The sequence below is a fragment of the Acinonyx jubatus genome, chromosome X, assembly GCF_027475565.1.
Source record: "Acinonyx jubatus isolate Ajub_Pintada_27869175 chromosome X, VMU_Ajub_asm_v1.0, whole genome shotgun sequence".
Lineage (NCBI taxonomy): Eukaryota > Metazoa > Chordata > Mammalia > Carnivora > Felidae > Acinonyx > Acinonyx jubatus.
The window spans coordinates 33035148-33054891 of NC_069389.1; the positions used below are offsets into that span (position 1 = coordinate 33035148).

The following is a 19744-nucleotide window of genomic DNA, read 5'->3' on the forward strand; positions in this document are numbered from 1 at the left end:
TGTGTACAGAAGTTCATGAAAAAAATGAAGGGAAATCCCTGTGGGCCACAAAATGAAGAGGGCACAGGAAGCCTCAGAGGTGAGCGAGCAATAAAATGGCATTTATTGATCTCACAACTTAGACTCGCTTTGGTAAACGTATCTGATCTCATAAAATGTGGAAAATCAGGACTGAGACCCCCCTACATAAAGTGAGGACCCTCTAGGGACTATGCCCTTAATTAAGTCCACTTACACACACTGGGAGACGGCAAAATAACCTGTGTCCCTTGGTCTAGGCACGTTCTCCTAGTGTGAGGCTGGGCTCCTGTTTACTTTACTGGTGCCGGTGAGGAACGCTTCATGCTCCCGGAATGGTAATGCCCAGGAGAGCTACCAGAGGCTCTGACAAATTCTCTATGGATGGATTTTCATGGAAGCCTTAAGGGGCGTCCACAAAAAGTCTCAGCTGAACATGAACTCAGAATCCAAATTTTTTTTTTTTTTAACGTTTATTTATTTTTGAGACAGAGACAGAGCATGAACGGGGGAGGGTCAGAGAGAGGGAGACACAGAATCCGAAACAGGCTCCAGGCTCTGAGCTGTCAGCACAGAGCCCGACACGGGGTTCGAACTCACGGACCGTGAGATCATGACCTGAGCCGAAGTCGGCCGCTTAACTGACTGAGCCACCCAGGCGCTCCCAGAATCCAAATTTCAAAACACATGAGGAAGCAGGACACTACCAGCAAGTCAACCAAAGCAACAGACAGATTTAGATTCCTGAAGATGTCTGACGTTGGGATGACTAAATATACAAGTGTGCTTAAAGGACCAGGATAAAAAACATGAGCATGAAACAAGATACTAGTTTTTAAAAGATCAGATTGATTTGAAGAAGAATCAAAATAGAATTTCATTTCAAAATGAGAAAAATATAATCAATGAAATTAACACTCAACAGGTAGGTTAAAAAGATTAGTTTTAGCTGTAAAGAAACTATGGCATCAAAGAGCTCTGAAATATGAAGGCTGTGACATTCCCCCAAAATATTACTTAGACACGTACGGACAATGGGAAAGTAACATTGAAAGGCATGGACAACAGAATGAAAAATTTCATACCAGGGAGCGCCTGGGTGGCTCAGTCGGTTAAGTGTCCGACTTCAGCTCAGGTCATGATCTCGCGGTCTGTGAGTTTGAGCCCCACGTCAGGCTCTGGGCTGAGAGCTCAGAGCCTGGAGCCTGCTTCAGATTCTGTGTCTCCCTCTCTCTCTGCCCCTTCCTTGCTCAAGCTCGTTCACTTTCTCCCTCTCTCTCTCTCAAAAATAAACATTAAAAAAATTAAAAAAAAAAAAGAAAAATTTCATATCAGAATTCCAAAGAGGAGGGAGGAAATACTCAAATACACAATGGATGAGAGTTTTCTTAAACTGATGAATGACCTGAATTCTCAGAGTCAAGAGTCATAATGAATTAGAAGAAAGTTAAAGCAAAACAGTTCACACCTGGGCATCTAGTAGTGAACTGAAGCACGTTAAAGGTAAACAGCATGAAAAAACAGCCAGAGAGAAATGACAGATTATATACAAAGTCATCAGCAATTACACTAGAGCAAATTTCTTAAAAGGAGCATAGGAGCAGATACCAAGAGAAAGTGAGCATTGCCCAGTCACCTCAATGTTCATTTGCAAGTGAACAGACACTGACAAAGTTAACTACAAAATGGATAGGAACTTCCAAAGTTCTGACAGGAACCTCCAAAGGATTTCTTCAGGGAGAAGAAAAAGCATCCCAAAAAGGACATTTGAGATGTAAAAAGGAATGGTGAGTAAGAAAGTGGTATAACAAATAATAGTTAACATGTGATTGGTGACGCTAAAAACTTAAAATACTTGACACTATAACATGTAAGATGGGAAGGAAGGGGTGACAGAAGACTCCTCTAAGATCTTGCTATTATTTGGGGAAAGGACAGGAACATTAATTAGCTTTAGATCTTAGGTACGTATATTAAAAATTTCAAAGACGCAAATCCGCTTATAAGCCATTTGCAAGAGACTCATCTAAAACACAAGTCAAAGAATGAAAACAGATGTATCAGGCAAGGGCTAACCAAAGCAAAGAGAGTATGGCTATATTATTAACAGACAACACAAACTTTAGCATTTTTTAGGGATAAGGAAGAATACAAATAGTGAGATGACAAATTTAAATGTAACTGCATTAATGATCAGATTAAATACAAATGGGCTAAGTGCTCCAATTAAAAGGCAGAGATTGTCAGATTAGATAAAAGAGCAAAACCCATCTGGATGCTGCCTGCATCAAGGTACTTCAAATATAAAATCACAAGTGGGTTAAAAGCAAAATGATGGAAAAAGATATAACATGGTAACTCTAATCAAATGAAAGCTTGAATCGCTATATAATATCAGACCAAGCAGATTTCAGAGTAAAGATTATTATCAGGGGTAAACAAGGCCATCTCATGATGAAGGGGTCAATTAATTAAGAGACTATAACAATCCTAAATGTTACAGAACCTAGTAATAACTTTAAAATACATGAAGCAAAAACTAATAGAAGTACAAAGAAAGTCGACAAATCCACAATTATATTTAGGGTTTTTTAGAGCTTATTTATTTATTTTGAGAGAAAGAGGGAAAGAGAGAGAGAATCCCAAGGAGGCTCTGCGCTGTCAGCGTGAAGCCCAATGTGGGGCTTGAACTCCCGAACCACGAGATCATTACCTGAGCCAAAATCAAGAGTCAGATGCTTAACCGATGAGCCACCCAGGAGCCCCTATTCAGGGATTATTAATGCTTTTCTCTTAATAATAGATCTTACAAGTAGACAGCAACTCAAAGGATAGAAAATACATGAACAACACCGTCAACCAACTTGATGCAACTGGTACTGACAGGACACAACAGTATTCTTCTCAACCTTCTCAAGTGCACATGGAACACTTGCCAAGATAGACCTGATTCGGGGCCATAAAACAAGTCTTAATAAATTTAAGAGGACTCAAGTCATACTAAGTATGTTATCCAATCACAATGTAATTAAATTAGAAATTAATATCATAAACATCTATGGAAAATCCCCAAATAAGTTGAAATTAAAGAATTCATGAGTCAAAGAAGAAATCCGAAAGTATTCTGAACTGGATGAAAATGAAAACACAACATAACAAGTACTTCAGAGGAAATTTACAGCACAAAAAGCCTGTTTTAAAAAATAAGAATAGTCTCAAATCAGTGACTGCAACTTCCATGTTAAGAAACTTTAGGAAGAGAAGAGCAAATTAACCCAAAGAAAGTAGAAGAAAGGAAATACAACGGTAAAACCTTGGATTGTAACTTGTTCTGCGAGTGTTCCACAAGACAAGCAGACATTTCTAATAAATTTTAACTTGATAAATGAGCGATGTCTTGCAATATGAGTAGTACGGGATGCCAAACGTCACATGATCACAACTGAGCCAATAGTTCTCGAAATTTGCTTTGATCTATGAGTGCTTTGGATTACAAGCGTGTTTCCGGAACTAATTATACTCACAAACCAAGGTTTTACTAGTAAAGATTAGAGTGGACATAAATAAAATAGAAAACGATACGGAAAAATCAATGAAACCAAAAACTGGTTCTTTGAAAAGATGAATAAAAATGATAAACTTCTAACCAGTTAATCAGGGAATAAAAAACAGAAGACATACAATAAATCTGACAAAATCCGTGTAAGACCTGTATACTATAAAACTACAAAACATTCTGACAGAAATTTAAGAAGACATCCATAAATAGAAAAGTATCTTCATGAGTTAGGAGACTTAATATTGTTAAGATGTTAATTCTTCTCAAATTCATCTGTAGATACCAAGAAATCCCAACCAAAATCCCAGCAGACATTTTTTTTTTTCAGTAATTGTCAAACTGATTCTAAAAATTCACATGGAAATGCAAAGGGCCTCGGATGGCCAAAACAAGTTTGAAAAAGAACAAAGTTGGAGGACTAACGCTTCCCGATTTCAAGACTTATTATGAAGCTATAGTAATCAAGACAGTGTGATATGGGCACAAGATAAACAGGTGGAAGGAACAGATTAGACTCTAGAAATATGCCCACACATGGAAAAGTTAACTGATTTCTGTGAAGACAATTCAGTAGAGAAAGGGTCATCTTTTCTCAACACGTGGTGCTAGAACGATTGGATGTCCATATGCAAAAAAAATAATAACTTCAATTCATACCCTCATCATATAAAAATTCACTTAGAATATTATTCAGCAACATAAAGGGATGAACTACTGATACATGCATAGACAGGTTTCAAAATAATTAGGCTGGACAAAGGAAGCCAACAAACAAAAAGAGTACATGGTGTGGGATCTCATTTATATAAAAATCTAGAGCTTGCAAAATAATGTATGATGATAGAAAGCAGGTTTGCTAAGGATAGCAGGGGGCCAAGGGGCATAGACGGGGATCACAAAAAGGCACAAAGAACCTTCCGCCAATAACGGCACTGTTCACTCTCTTGTGATTATGGTTTCATAGGTGCACACACGTCAAAACTAACCAAATTATATACTTTAAATATGTGTAGTTTATTATATGTCAATTATACCTCAATAAAGCTATTTTTAAAAAGCAGGGGAGTCATTATTGGGTAGCCTGAGACTGTCTCAGGTTTCAAGCTTGGGAAAAACTGACAATGACAGGACACCGTATGTGTAATCTACCTCGAAGTTTTCTCTAATACAGAGTAAAGCTAACTGTGTACTTGAGGCGAGTGCTCATTTGTAGCTTGCAATGGATGAACAAAGCATACCATCAGAGAAAAGACAGCAACTAGGAAAGACAAGAATTCACAAGCATGTTTTTTTGGTGGAGAAATTCTCATCTCAGCGTCCTTTATTTATGGTAGTGACCACGGATAAAAAATCTATTGACTGTTAACGGGCATTGGGAGCTATCCAGAGAATCTGGCATGTTCCAGCTACTTTCTGAGGGAAGGCAGTGCATCTTTAACCTCTGAATCTGCAGCCTCTGGCCTTGTGCCTGGCACATTAAGAGATAACCGATTAGTATATGCTAAATAAATACATGAATAAACTCATTCTATAATGTAAAATTCTTCTTAATAGCTGAAAAGTTTATTGTTTTTTTCCTTAGCTACCTTAGATTGAAATTAGGCCGATAACATATTTTTCTTAGTGACTAACTGTGGATCCAAATAATCAGCACTAACTATAGTTTGGAAAAGTAATATTGGGTAATCTCTAGATAGAACAATCACCTAACAAAAGATCTCTGCCACCCGTTAAAATCATAGGTCGTAACTTGTCTACCTGAAACATTTAAAATCACCAAAACAAAATTCAGTGGTGAATTCTGTTTTGTAGGTGCCAAGAGTACAATTCTTTCTTTTCTTTTTTTTTTTCAGATTATCTTTGGGATGTCTAATTACCTGGGGGAATGGGGGGGGGGGAGTTGGAATGCAAAATCTCAAACATGTTTCTTTTGATATGATTTAATGCATCATTCATTTTCCAAGTTTTAAAAACTGTCTGATTTGTTTGTCTCAGATGGTATAAAAAGGTTAGAGATACTGTAGATTAAAAAAAAAGGTCATGTGGGAATGACTGAAAGAAAATCTCACCTAAATCATCTATTTCCTTTTTGAAATATGTAGAACAACAGGATATTCTTTAAGTAGAAAATACATTTATTACTGCTTGACTTTTGAAATATGATTTTCATTACTTTCTTTTCTTTAACCAAGGACATATGCATTTACTGAAATACATTTTTCCACTAGGTGTCAATGAGCATTTAAGCAGAATCCAAGTTTAAGACTGAATTCTTCAACCTGGCACCTGTAGCCCACTATACCCTGGCCTGACCTCACCTCTGTCCCATCCCCTGGTGCTGGCACTAGAGCTCCCTGCTTGGCCTGCTCTGTATGGGAGGCACCACTCTGCTTCCCACAGGGCACTCCTTCCCTGGCTCGGCCCCCTCTCCTAGTCCTGTGTATCCAAATCCTACCGCCTATGGGCAATTGCAACGCTTAAGACTGGAGAGCCTGAAAACTTCTCGAAACTCAGTCATGTATTCATGAAAAATCATGAATACACATTTTCATTTGGTCAGAAGTATGTTTCAAGTATTTCTTTCTGCTGCTTCACTTCGCTTTTCCTATTAGGCTCCTCCGTCTCCTGACTCCTTTACTTTTCATCTTGCTCCCTCACATTTCATTTCCTTTTCCAGAGTCTTTTCCTGAGTTCTTATAATTGGAAAAAAGTCTTCACGGGACTGCTGTGTAGTAGAATATCTGGTAAATGTTCTTTTACTAGACAGAGAGTCTAAAAAGTCCCTAACACTTGATCGGATATGCTGATGACACACGTTACAATTCTGAGAAGGACAGTAATTCTGGAGTATCTTTTGAGCCAGGTCACAACTCTCTCTTGGATATGATAATCTAAACAGAAGGCCATTTTCATCAGGGTAAGATTATTCACCAAGTAATTTTTAGTAAAAGATGACCACAGTGGGACCTGTGCCAGAAGTCACCGTGAAAGTAGTTTCAGAGTAGCCAGAGACAAACCGTCTACTGCTCTAAGGGCTGCCCCTGCTTTTACCTTCACCCTATCCTCTTTCCCACCTCCTTATGTTCTATAGTTCACTGTCAACCAAAATTATTTACTAAGCATTTACCATGTACCAGGGACAGTGCTACCTGCTAACGATCCATCGGAAAGCAAAACAGAAAATAGTTTCTATCCCATGGAGCAGCAGGCCAGTGGAGAGAGAGACAGTCATAAGGCAAATAAGCATACACTTCACTGTGCGATTGCCAGTTACGAGAAACACAAAAAAGGATAAGAAAAGGGTGTTATGTGAGAGAACAGTAAGGGGACATAATTTACCTAAGTGCAGCTGGTCACAAAAGGCCTCTATACAGAAGTGACTAACTTAAGCCCAAACCTGAAGGCTGAAGAGGAATTAACAAGGCCTTTCAGTTACCCTTTGTCCACATTTCCTTGTAACACTTCTACCCTGAAATGTGGCCTCATGGCTAAAGAAAGTTCTTCTGCAAGTGGAAAGAGTAACTTCCAAAAAGCAGCGGCATCTCCCCCAGACTGTTAACAACTTCAGAACAGGTACTCGGCAGGAGAGACTGGAGTAGCTCGTAAGTTCTCCTAAGCACGGGTATCTTGATTTTTGCATTCATCCTCTCTAATTCTCGGTTTTGCCTTACTTTCTCCAGACTCTCATGATGATTATACTCTTATAATTCAAGCAAGAAAGTTCTTTTGCATTATCTTTTACCATAAATCGAATCAGCATGAATGGGATTACTGAAAGGAACATGCTATTAAATTCTGGCAGGGCAACCTGACTCCATCTAAAGTCCAGCAAATAGATATGCATGCTAAAATGTGAAACATCACTTGAAATTCTTCACGTTTTTGGGTTAAATTATGTGGATCACCATATAAAAAGCAGGAGGAGGCAATTCAATACTTTGGTCTTAACACTAAAATGAAAAATAAATTTCACTTACCTTCATTGATTTTTTTAGGTCTTTACTTGTTGATGCAGTGTCTTCCAGGTCTTTTGCAGAACTGCTCTTTGCACGGCCATACATGCTTCCTACAACAGGATATATTTAGAAATATTTTTTTCTAAGTAATGAGAAGAAGAAAAGTCCTGATGCCCTCAGCGCAACTCCATCAAGCCTGACTTACGGGGTAAATACTAAAGAGGGCGGGACACTGGAGCACTGAACAAGGTCTACAATGTATATTTTCTGAAAGGCTGAGTTAAGGCAAAAAGCCCAGAATGACCTGACCAATGTAGACGTTTGCATGACCAGTACCCAAACACAGCTACAAAGGTAACAGTGTTAGGAAAGACTTCCGGAAAAGATAAATTTCCTTTTTTAAATTAAATTCTTTGCACACAAATGGACATGTTACTTTTTAGTGTTTCAAATTGATCCACAAGTTATACAGTTGGAAAATGATCCTTTTTTTAATTAAAAAAATTTTTTAAATGTTTATTTATTTTTGAGAGAGAGAGAGAAGAGGCAGAGTGCAAGCAGGAGAGGGGCAGAGAGAGAGGGAGACACAGAACCTGAAGCAGGCTCCAGGCCCTGAGCTGTCAGCACAGGGCCCGATGTGGGGCTCGAACCCATGGACCGTGAGATCATGACCTGAGCCGAAGTCAGATGCTTAACCAAGTGAGCCACCCAGGTGCCCCAAAAAATGATCTTTTAATTACACTCATGAAGCACATGCATTCTTTTAATTTGATATTATCAACTACTTAAATCTTACTTTTAATTTCTTTTTCATACTTTAGACTACATGCTAAAAATACTTACAGATGATAAATATTTTAACATTTTGCTTAAAATATTCTAAAACTTACTACTCTTTCTGCAGAAGTCAGAAGGAAAACAAATATCAAGGGAACTATGCCTCCTTCTGCCTAAGTTCAGATCAGATATCCACCGCTATGAACGGTTATTTTTAATGAGAACACAGTAAAAAGCAGACTTTGATGTGGCGGTGTGGAAACATGATATAGGGGTGGGCTGTACAGCAAAAACAGATGATTTCGGTGTAGAGAATGTAGGTCTCAAGGGTAACCACAGTCCCCTCTATTCTGTGGCAACTGTTCTCTGACACCAACAGTCAGGCTTGGGGAAGGACCTGTCTTAAATGTCTGCAATAAGATCAACGACTCAGGTCTGAGCTCTGGGGGGTACATGAGGGGATAACCGGCCGTGGCTCTAGCAATGGGGTCTGGCAGTGCCCATCAGGCATGTAAATCGAGATGTGGGACAAAAGTCTAACTTACTACTACTGATCAAAAAGAAAAAAAGACAGTGAAAAGGCTGTCCTAAACCACTTAACACTGACACACGAGTAGCCATGAGTAATGCGAATATTTTATGTGAAGAAGTTGTGGTGGTTATTCATGAGAACAAATAAGCCTGTGGCACATATTTCTTAGCTTGTTATGAGAGCCAGGTGACAGTAAAAAGGATAAAATAGAATACAGGTGTATAAGCTATAATGACTCAGTGACGGCATACATGTGCACACATGCATATGTATGTATGTGTGTGTGTGTGTTAAGGTATCTAGCCTTTTGGAAGCATGCTTTTGAAGTCAAATGTGTTCACACCTTTTGGATTCTCATTGTATTCACAAATAGCCCGTTCCTCTTGGTTGGTTTTCTTGTCCTATAAGCAATAAAGAAACAATGTAATAAAAAACCATAATTGTGATGGCCTAGAAAATGTCATCCTGGTTTTAGGCAAGGGTTCTCAAGTTCGCCTCCAGCTAACAACATAAACAGGCGACTACTGCTTCACTTTGCCGAACTTCCGCCTTAGATGCCGAGTGGTTGCTAATGTCCCTTCTAGCTTAAAGTTCTATGATTACAAAAAGTGGCAGGACCCTACTCAAAGAAGATTTAGGAACGTTAGTTGGTGTATGAATTAGCTCAACAGTTTACACTGTCAGACTGGAGTTTGTTCTATGTTAAAGAGTTTTAGGGACCCCCCCTACCTGGAGCTCATAAACATCCCTTATAAATCTGTCCCTCCCTCTGAAAGAAAATAGTAATTGCTAGAACATTTTTTTTCTCAGTGAGAGGAACGAGTCTTGAGAAAGAAAATGACCTCTATAGCATAATCCCATTTTGTAAATTAAAAATACATGGACATGAATCAACACACGTTTTGAAAGAGGTACAGACACTGAAACCAAAACTGAATCAATATAGTGTTGTTCAGTTTGGGTTTCTGAATTCCATGCCTGTGAAATTAATCCAGAGCAGTGTTAGCAAATGAATGATTTCAAACTTACCAACTGTCTCCTAGCAGTGTCACTCGTGGACAAAACTGCCAAAAAGAGATAATTCTGGGATTCCTAGCTCCACTCTTAGGCTGACTTTCTTTTCCTCGGTGATAGCGCCTCCTTATCCTCCTATAAATCCTTGCTTCTACACCACATCTGTGCAGAAGTGATCACAGCCTCCAACACTGCTGTGAACAGCTTTCACTTAACACACATACATGTAAAAATACACTTAGTATGTATGTGCACACACACGTCCCATTTCTGCCACCAGTATAGGGCTCCTAACTTTGTAATTTCATCCTTTCAAGAACCAGTGCTGAACTTTTCGGTTAATTTCTCAACAGTGTACTATACTGGCCTGTATCAGTTGATTTCCACTCAAGTGGGGATCCGAATGCCACCAAGAAGTGTGGAAAGCGTCAGAAACAAAGTGTGCCTAATTCATAAATTTGCCCAAAGCTTTTCCTACAGCACATGAACAAAGTTATTCAGAGAAGTATTTCTGCTCCCAAAGGAAGTTGGGATCTGCCCTCTGCAGAGACCATGGAACCCACATACTTTCTCTTGGGCAGGATACCAGGATTTAAGCACATATCATCATACCTTTTCAGTGGTGTCAATACCTTTTCAACTGAGTTGTCACTGGCTTCATCTGCAGCAACTTTTTTCTCGCCTTTCAGGTACTCATCAATTTCATCCACGTCCTCTAGCTCTTCATCTTCCAAAAATTCATGATCCTGTGTCAAAATTGATAATCAGGGAGGAGTTAAGATTTTCTTTTTTAAAAAAAGAGATTTGATATTGCTGTCATAAATAATTTATACTATCTCAAAGAACACACAGAATATGGATTCAAATGCTGAAGTCAAAGAAATAAAACACTACATAATCTATGACGCATGTCAAGTTACTGTATTACCAGGGCTTTTATGCACATCGTTCTATTTCAACATTTTCAATGGCCAGGATTTCCAAAATTCTATCTGCATCTATGACAAGGTTAAACGGGGGAAAAAAATTAAATATGCTTTTTGAGCTGTCTCAAAAGAATGCTTTTAAACTTTAGAGAAGTTAAAAAGCTTTCTACTGTAGCATTATAACATGATCACATCTATATATTATATTTATTTTCCAAAACATAGGGATTTAAAATCACTCCAGAAGTACAGTTCACCGATATTCATGAGAGAGAGTTAAGTATAATTACTTACATTCCAGGAAGAAGATAAAGGGACATAGGCAGTTTAAATGCTCTGCTCTTGGTAATTTAAAGCAGAGGGAAAACCCAAACAGAGGCAGAACTTAGTCCATCTGGCTCCTGTCCAACGAATCCAAATTATAAGATAACCTGTCTATGGATTTGATACACATAGTAAATCATGTAATATTAAGTATAGGCAGAAAAGTATTCATTATGTTCCGAGTAACTTTACCCTATACTGAGATTTATTTATTTATTTTTTTTTTGCAGTTTCGTATTTTGGGTGGAATTACTGCTTATTTTTTGTCATTAAGGGATCAGGCTCCTTACTGGACTTTTTCCCTATGCTTTTCATTTATGCACTTCACTAAAGGCACAATGGCCCCTAAAATAGGTGAGGCAGTAAGTAACTTGTGCCATTTACTCCCATGAAGAATGTTTTTACAAAGTTCACATGGGCCATACCTGCCTCAGACGATACACACCCTTTATATCCCTTCAACACTATAACTATCTTCTTATGGTCACCTTCCTAGTCACTATTTGGCCAAGGATAAGCTGGACACCCAAAGGAATCTTTAGTGGGTGGTTTGAAAATAATGCTTGCAATTAACTCATCTCTTTTCTGGCAAAAATACAAAATGTGACAACTCAGGCTAGGGAGAGGATATGTTTAGATTTCACACCTTAGTAACAGATGTAAGTGGCATCCTCAGGCCAGTAGCAAAAACGGTGTGGCCTAACAGCACTGCCACTAAGGACAAGCAATCCAGAAGTGAAGGCTTGAGATTTAAAAGAGTTTCAGAAGTTGCTCTGGGAGGGCTTGACTTAGGTCAAGCAAAGGTCAGTGCATGTGAGAGGGGAAAGCGGGAGAGGAAAACAGGGTGCCAGGGTAGAGAGCTATATTAAAGGATGTGCTGCACATTTAGGTTGGGTAGGGTTAACTACAAGGTAGCTACCATTTACCAAGAATTTCTAAAGCTTTCTTTTTTTTTCCCAAGCAACTTCTATTGTATATTATGCCTAGCCATAAGCACATTATGAGTATGTAAAATGATCAAAGACTACTTTGGAGGGGAATGGGAAGCAGGATTACTGGATTTAGGATTGATGGCTGATAGACAGATATATTCATGAATGTACATAAATGAAGGCCAACTAGAAAAGAACAGTGTTCCTGAGAAGGACAATTTCAGACTGACTGTCTCCCAGAGGGAGGGTCAGTGTGCTGTGTTCCAGCAAAGTCCTCTTCACTTGGAAAGTTCTGCTAGTTTAGCACCTGGGTCAACTCCAGTCATGCCAGTTAACTAAGATAGTAATGTAACCATAGGACAATATCATGAGATTATACAAAGGAACATGACATTTTGCCCTATTTCAGAAATAAGCAAAACACTCATCTCTTTTATAATAAACTATAAATTTACTCATTAACTTTATGAAAATCTGCAACAACGAACAACTGCTAGAATGATACCATCTTCTCAATTTGAGAAAGCTCTTAGAAAACATTTTCACTAGAAATCACATCAAGTGTAGCATGTTGCACTTAAGCACATTGAAAATTAATCTACTCACATCTGGACAACTACTTTAAATCACATACAGTACTTACCTTCAAACCGAAACAATTTAGGAGAGACTGGCAGAACACTATCATTTTACAAAGAGAAAGGGTAAAGTTTAAATACATTCTTGTCACCAGAAGCACATAAGACATAAAGCAGTCTAGGATGGTCAGTGGAAACGCATGTTGTGTTGGGACCACAGTGAAGAAGTGATTAGGCCTGGCTCTCGCAAGAGGACCGTTGTCTCATTGGTCAGACACAACACGGGGAGCTGCAGTCTTGGATCTGGCCCAGGGCCCACATGTTTTACATTTCTTACGGGAAATACCAAGAAACCAAACGTTCCTCGTGAGGTTTCAGCTGGCTTAAGATTACCATCATATCGTATACTTGAAAAACTAGAGGTTGCCATCAGAAACTGGCACAGTGGTCACCCTGGGGGGGATGAAAAATGCCTGTAAGAGGGTTGAAGGGGAGCTACTGGGGAGCTGACAGTGTGCTCCTCCTTGATCTGGATGTTGACTATACAAACAGGTTCAATTTGTGGAAAATACACTGAGCTGGACATACATGCATGAGATATGATCTTTTCTGTATATATATTATATTCCAATAAAGAGTTTTTTAAAATGTTCTGAAAAGACACTGTAAAGTGTAAAATTTTGTGCTACAATTCTGGATTTGTGAGATGCCTCAATGTCATATAGGGCAGACATTTTCCAGCTAGGTTAATAGAGCATTAAACTTTGTACCTACATCATACCAGGTGGGGAAGCGTATATCCTAAAAGCTCAATTTCAAGGTTTTTTAGGACAAGAGGGGTTAATATGTAACTTCATGTTTATACTACCCTAGAAATCACTGAGGCAGGAGGAGAGAAGGAAGGGCATTCAATACAAAGACCTAACTACTGTTTTCCAAGCTCTGCTCCACCAATCACGGCCTGAGCAAGGTGCCTAATTAATATAACAGTTTCTCTGTTAAATGGGAGGATGACACTAGCAACACCTACCTCGGCGGGTTTATATCAAGATTAAAAAGATTATTTACAGAGAAAATAACAAAAGCAAAGGATAAGTATCTGTATATAAATATAAGCAGTTTAAAAACATATTTGTGATTGTAAGACTCCCTAGTATACACAGAGGACTATCAAAAAAAAATCCCAAGATGCCTGGACACCTTTTCACCATAATGTCCCAGATCTTATCATCAGAAAGTAATTGATTCAAAGTGTACACTTATTTGTTCTACCCTCTTAGACATACCCCTTGATTCTTGCCAGGAGCCCGGCACCTAGAGCAGCCCAGGGGAGAAGGCAGGGCCTGTCAGGAGCAGGCCAGGATGACATGGAAGTGGAGGGCCACTCTGACTGGGCTGTGGGCCAGTGGTGCCTCAGGTTTCCAAGAGAAGTTTGAAAAACACTGCTTCAGTATAGAATTCCTGGGTATTTCAATGTTGGCAATGGCCTCAAATGTTAAAAAAATCACTGTGTATGCCAAACAAAGTAAGTCTGCAGGCCAGATTGCACCTATGGGCTCCCAGGTGGACCTCCAAATTATTGGCTTTGTCACTACTTTATAATCCCTAAACGTTTCCTTCTATGTACCAAAACCCTTGGCTCATTCCTAACCCAGTATTTTCACCGCCAAATCCATTCCAGTTTGACTCTGACAAGCAGGCCTGCAAAAGTGAATATAATGCCTGGCATACAGAACTTCTTGTTGGTAGGCAGTTGTTATGTGTGGAGTTATTCTTTAACCTATCTTGATAAAAAAAAAAAATTAGGACACAGGGAAATCTGTTGTCCTGTGACAGCAGTGATGCCTAACTGTGTGAGTACCATCAGCTCTCACCATGCTTCAAATGTTGAGGATGACCCATGGACGGTGTGCCTAGTTTCACTCTACCCCATATTTAAGGGTATATTTATCATTATTGCAACTCACTTCATTCCCACAGATCTGTCTTAAGCCAATTTGGGGGGGCAGGGAGAGTAGCTATGTGGTATTTACACAGAAGTCAGGTTCACAGGACTAGACTCACACATATCTGTCAGTGACCTGGAGATGCACGAGGGTAGTTCTGCACCTGACTTGATGGGAGTCAGAGGGGACAGAGTGACACAGGTTACCATTGGCTGAGTACCACTAACATGTTTCATGTGTTAACTATCCAAAGACCTTTCCCTTTATAAAAAGAAATGACTCAGAAAAGTAAAAAAAAAAAAAAAAAAAGAAAAAGAAAAAGAAAACAAAAGCTTTTCCAGGTATTCACACAGCTTAATCTGTGAAGGGCTGGAGTTTTGAATGCAGGCCTACCAGGTGCCAGGGCCCAGGCTCTTTCCCAGCTCTGCTCAAATAATGTGAAAACCAGAACTGCCACCCTCAGAGCTGTTTCCCCCACCTGCTGAAACTCAGGGCATTGTAGGCTCTTCCTTTTTGATGATAAGCTCACTTCAAGATCCTATGCTTATATAGCCTCATATAGAGTAATCGCAGGTAAAAGTCTAAGATGGTTTTTCCCATGGCACCGAAGTCCCTGACCCTTTTTCTCTGCAAGGCAGGCTTCCTGGGGATCTCTCTTAGCAGGCAGTGTGGGCTCTTGCCTGGCCTCTGCCGGGCCTCTCCCAGACCTCTCTGCTGCCCTCCACCACTGCTTCCTTGGCTTGGGCGGCGCCTCTCTTTCCTAGAAAGTGTTCCTACCTGGCCTCCTTCTCAGATTTCCCTCGCTCAACCTCTCCGTTACCTACTGATGTTTCCTCAAACTCTGTCTTCAGTTCTCTTCCCTTCGCACACTGTGAGTGCCGCCTCTCACTCAACTCCATGCTTTTAACTCCCCGTGGAAGTCGGTAATGCCCGGCCATCTCCCCTGAGCTCCAGGCCCAGACGTGTATCTGTCCGCTGGACACCTCCTGGATGAACAGGGCCCAGCAGGCTCCTGAATCTACCCCTACTCCTCTGTGCTCAGCCTTGGTGAATGGCACACTTCCTACCCAGTTCTTCAAACAGAAACAAGAAAAGCTTGGCCTTTTCCCTCCCTCCAACTTACATCTCTTTACTAAGCCCTCCAATTCTATCCCTGAAGTTCTCTTGATAACACGTGTCCCCGACTCTGTCCACACTGTTCTAGTTCAGCCCCTCTTCTGTCTCTGTCTGGTCCCCTAGAGCAGCCTAATTGGCATCCCTAGCTCTGGTCCTCTTCCTCTCCAACCCACCCTCCATACTGCTGCCAGAATGTTGCAAAAGGCCAAATGTGATCATCTTACTCTTGCTGTTTAACAACTTTTATAAACACATAAGGCCCTTTGCCTCCTTATCCAGGACCAAAAGATACTCTAGGCTGCAGTCACACTGAAACACGCTCATGGCTCCCATCAGCCTAGAAAGCCACAGATTTGTTTTCAGATCCTATTTTTCTGTTTGGGTAGTCCTAGCTAAGAACACGGGGGTATTGGGAAACACAAGGGCACTGTTAAGCCACAGTTAGAGGCAGAGCCCGAGGAACTCCTTTTACCTGGTGTTCTTTCAAGCAATCTGTACCTACCTAATGTCCCTGACAGGTAAAAAGGCCACAGGAGTTGGACTACAAGCAGCCCTCATTTCTGGAGATCTACCTGATTTTGGAAAGCTTCTGTTCCCTTTTTGGTGCTTAGGTACACGCTTATTGGTTGAGTGAATCATAGGCACCAAGTACGAAGCCATATGTCAGGCACAACAGAAGGAATGAAGGAAGGAAGAATCAAAGTGCCTTCCTTTATGGCAGTCTTTTATCTTTATATACGTGAAGAGCAAGTTTACCTCTATAATGAAGTAACAGAAGACATTTCATTGCACTCACCTCAAGAGCTGCTATTCAGCGGCAGCAGATGTTTCTATGGTACTCCTTCATAGCTTACCTTGAACTATTTTTCTGCCAGAGTCCTCACCTGGAACTGTAACTCAATGGACTCTACACACACAACTCACACTGGCCTCAGTAATGATCAGTGATAAATGACAAGAAAAGCTTGATCAACCAGCAGATGGGGATGACAAGGAATGGAACCGATTATTCCAAGCTATTTAACCAAGTACTAACTCACATCTCAAAATGACTAGGCCTGTGCTCTTCTGACCAGAACACCGTGCCTGCACGAGCTACCCCTCCTAAAAGAGCACAGAACATGTTTTTGGCCAGGGCAATGTGAAGAAATGGGCAGGAAATGCTGTTTAAAAGCGGCTCTCTAGACCAGTTCCAATACTGAGATGGGCACGTGGTAAGAACTCCATTTCAGCATTGCTGGCTGATGACGTCTTTGGTGCAAGAAGAATGTCCACACCTTTTACATTAGTAACTTGAGTGCAAGAGTTTCTTTTCTCCCTGAAGGCTTTTCCTTTATGAACTCCTCTTCAATCATCCATCTCACTTAATCATTTTAAGTCGACTTTTCAATAACCATGGTAGGCCCTTGAATTGACAACACAGCACATACACTTTGTCAAAGTACCAACTCTACCCCACTGGCACTTACTGACTGTGGTAGAATTTGGTAGAACCCTGCAATGCCAGATTAGCATATTTGGTTAGTTAGGGGCGGCAACCACGTATCCCTGCAGCTAAAACAAAATCTACAATTGCTCCTAGGAGTTTCTTCTCTTCGTATGCTAGTCTCTCTCCCCAGATTCTTGCTCACGGAGAATCAAATGCACAGAGGATCACATTACACAAAATTCACAGGAAGTTTACCATCAAGATCTTCCTTGATAAAAGAAAGTATAAGAAATCCCTAATGCCCAAGATATGGAAGGGACTGGAGCAGTGAATCCATTGAAAATGGAGCTATGAATAAAGAACGATCTGGCTGCATTACACGAACTGAACATTGTAAGGGAAGATTGAATTTACACTAATAGAAATCCAGCCTCTCTAAAATTCAATACATGATGTTAGTTTCTCTTTCCACAAACAATTACTGATGGAATACACTTAATGTTTATTTTACTGGAAACATTCTGACAAGCAATAAACTGAGAATTACAGAACAGTCAGCGAAAAACAGGTTGAGGGTACATCATAGACACTGGGAATGAAGATTCTGACAGTACAGTTAAAGCTCAGAAGTTATAGTTTAGAAATACAGAATGACAGAAGAGACATTAAAGCCGTCCTAAGTTTGTAAGAGTCAAGAACAATATTTTATAGAAACTCAATTAATTTTAAAGTATAATTTTTCTTCCTTAAAAACCTCTTCTGCAAATAACAAACATGATGGGAGTAAATCAGCCTGTTAGAATGAAAGAGTCTGAGAGTTAAAAGGGATTGGAGTTCTATCATCCAATCTACTCCATTTTACACATGAGGAAACCGAAGCCCAGTGGGGAGCTCTGCCTGGGCAATAAATACTTAAAAGTTGTACATACTTCCAGAATAGATGCTTAAGTTCATCTCCATTTCATGAGATACACTGCCAGTTGCCCAGACAGTAACTGAAAGACATCACATTACAACCTGAGCCCTGAATCCAGCTGTCACTTGGTAAACTGTTGCAAAAAGGACACATAAAAGGTAAAAAGACAGCACTACTTTTTAAAAATGTGAATCTTCCATTTTAGCTTTAGAAAGCCCTAAAAAATCTTCTGAAAATCTTATAAAATTATTCTATGTATAGGCAACTTGTAATCAGAGACTGAAAGAAATGTGTAAGAAATGAGATGTTTTCATAGCCCTTAAGGATCTGTGCCATCTTTAAAGGGGCCAGTTGGTATATACAAACGCAATACTCCTATAGTATACTCCGATTTTCTAACTCTGCCCTTAATGAGGAATTTATAATGTTAACTATCTGCTATGACCATTTTCTAGTGATAGATTTATAATTTAGAGGGAAAATATACCAAAATATTGGCTTAAGAGGAGCCAAATTTACCAGTGCTTTGTGCTGTCTTATCAGTCGTTACTGTACCACACATAAAGTGACCATGACATAAAATCAATTTAATACAACGTACTGAGTGCCTATTACGTGTAAAATGTTCAAATTATTTGGCTGGACAATATCAGGTCAAATTTAAAGCTTGTCACTTCAATTCTAAATAATGTGGCAATACACTGTTCCAGAATTTTTCGGAACCTGGTGGCCCATTTTCTAAAACTTGTTTTGACTGCACTGGCATTTTGAACCTCTGTACCTTGTGCTCTTTCCCCTTTCCCTGTGTGTTAGTAGTAAACTTTTTGGGGTATGCCTTATTTTTGTCATATCTCACAGACCCTTTGATTTTGCTCACTTTGTTGGACTCTCTTCCTTCACCCTGCCTTTCCTGCTTTTCCCTCTCTTCATCTCCTATCTCCTTGTATTTCCCTTCTTCTTCCTCATCGTCCTCTTTGTCTTCCCTCTCCCTCACTCCCCACTCTGCTTCCTCCCCCTCTCCTTCCTCCTCCCCTTCTTCCTCTTCCTTGTCCCCCTCCCCTTCCCCCCCTCTTTCTTCCTCTTCCTCCCCCACCTCTTCTTCCCCCTCGCCTTTCTTCTCTTCCTCCTCCCCTTCCCCTTCTCCTTCCTCCCCTTCCCCCTCTCCTTCCTCCCCTTCCCCCTCTCCTTCCTCCCCTTCCCCCTCTCCTTCCTCCCCTTCCCCCTCTCCTTCCTCCCCCTCCTCCCCTTCCCCCTCTCCTCCCTCCCCTTCCCCCTCTCCTTCCTCCCCCTCCTCCCCTCCCCCCTCTCCTTCCTCCCCCTCCCCCTCTCCTTCCTCCTCTTCCCCCTCCTCCTCTCCTTCCTCCCCTGCTTCCCCCACTTCTTCTTCCTCCCCTTCTCCCTCTCCTTCCTCCACTTCTCCCTCTTCTTCTTCCCCTTCACTTTCTCTTTTCTTTCCTTCATCCTCTCCTTCCTCCTCTTCAACCTCCTCCCCTTCCTCTTCCCCTTCCCCCTCTTCCTCCACCCCTTCTTCCTCTTCTTTCTCTGCTTCTCCCTCTCCTTCCCCTTCCTCCTCCTCCTCTTCTTCTTCCCCTTCTCCCTGTCCTTCCTCTTGAGCTTCTTCCTCTTTCCTTTCTCCCTCCTCCTTGCCTTCTTTCTCTTCTTCCTCTTCCCTGTCTTCTTCCCCTTCTCTCCCCTCCCCTTCCTTTTCATCTCTTTGCCCC

General features: G+C 40.5%; 1 protein-coding gene across 5 annotated transcripts in view; it reads right to left on the bottom strand.

Annotated features, from left to right (window-relative positions):
- The window catches only part of RPGR (retinitis pigmentosa GTPase regulator), a 69348-nt gene that overhangs the window by 15904 nt on the left and 33700 nt on the right, over nt 1-19744 (bottom strand). For 4 of the 5 annotated variants that reach the window (XM_027054120.2, XM_053202232.1, XM_053202233.1 and 1 more), the window contains 3 exons: nt 10489-10602; nt 9186-9243; nt 7555-7643 (listed from right to left, as the gene is read on the bottom strand). In XM_027054120.2, the coding sequence (XP_026909921.1) occupies nt 7555-7643; nt 9186-9243; nt 10489-10602 (261 nt within the window). Of the gene's footprint in view, nt 1-284; nt 5046-7554; nt 7644-9185; nt 9244-10488; nt 10603-19744 lie in introns of those variants that run through there. The other variant, XM_053202234.1, reaches the window with a different exon arrangement.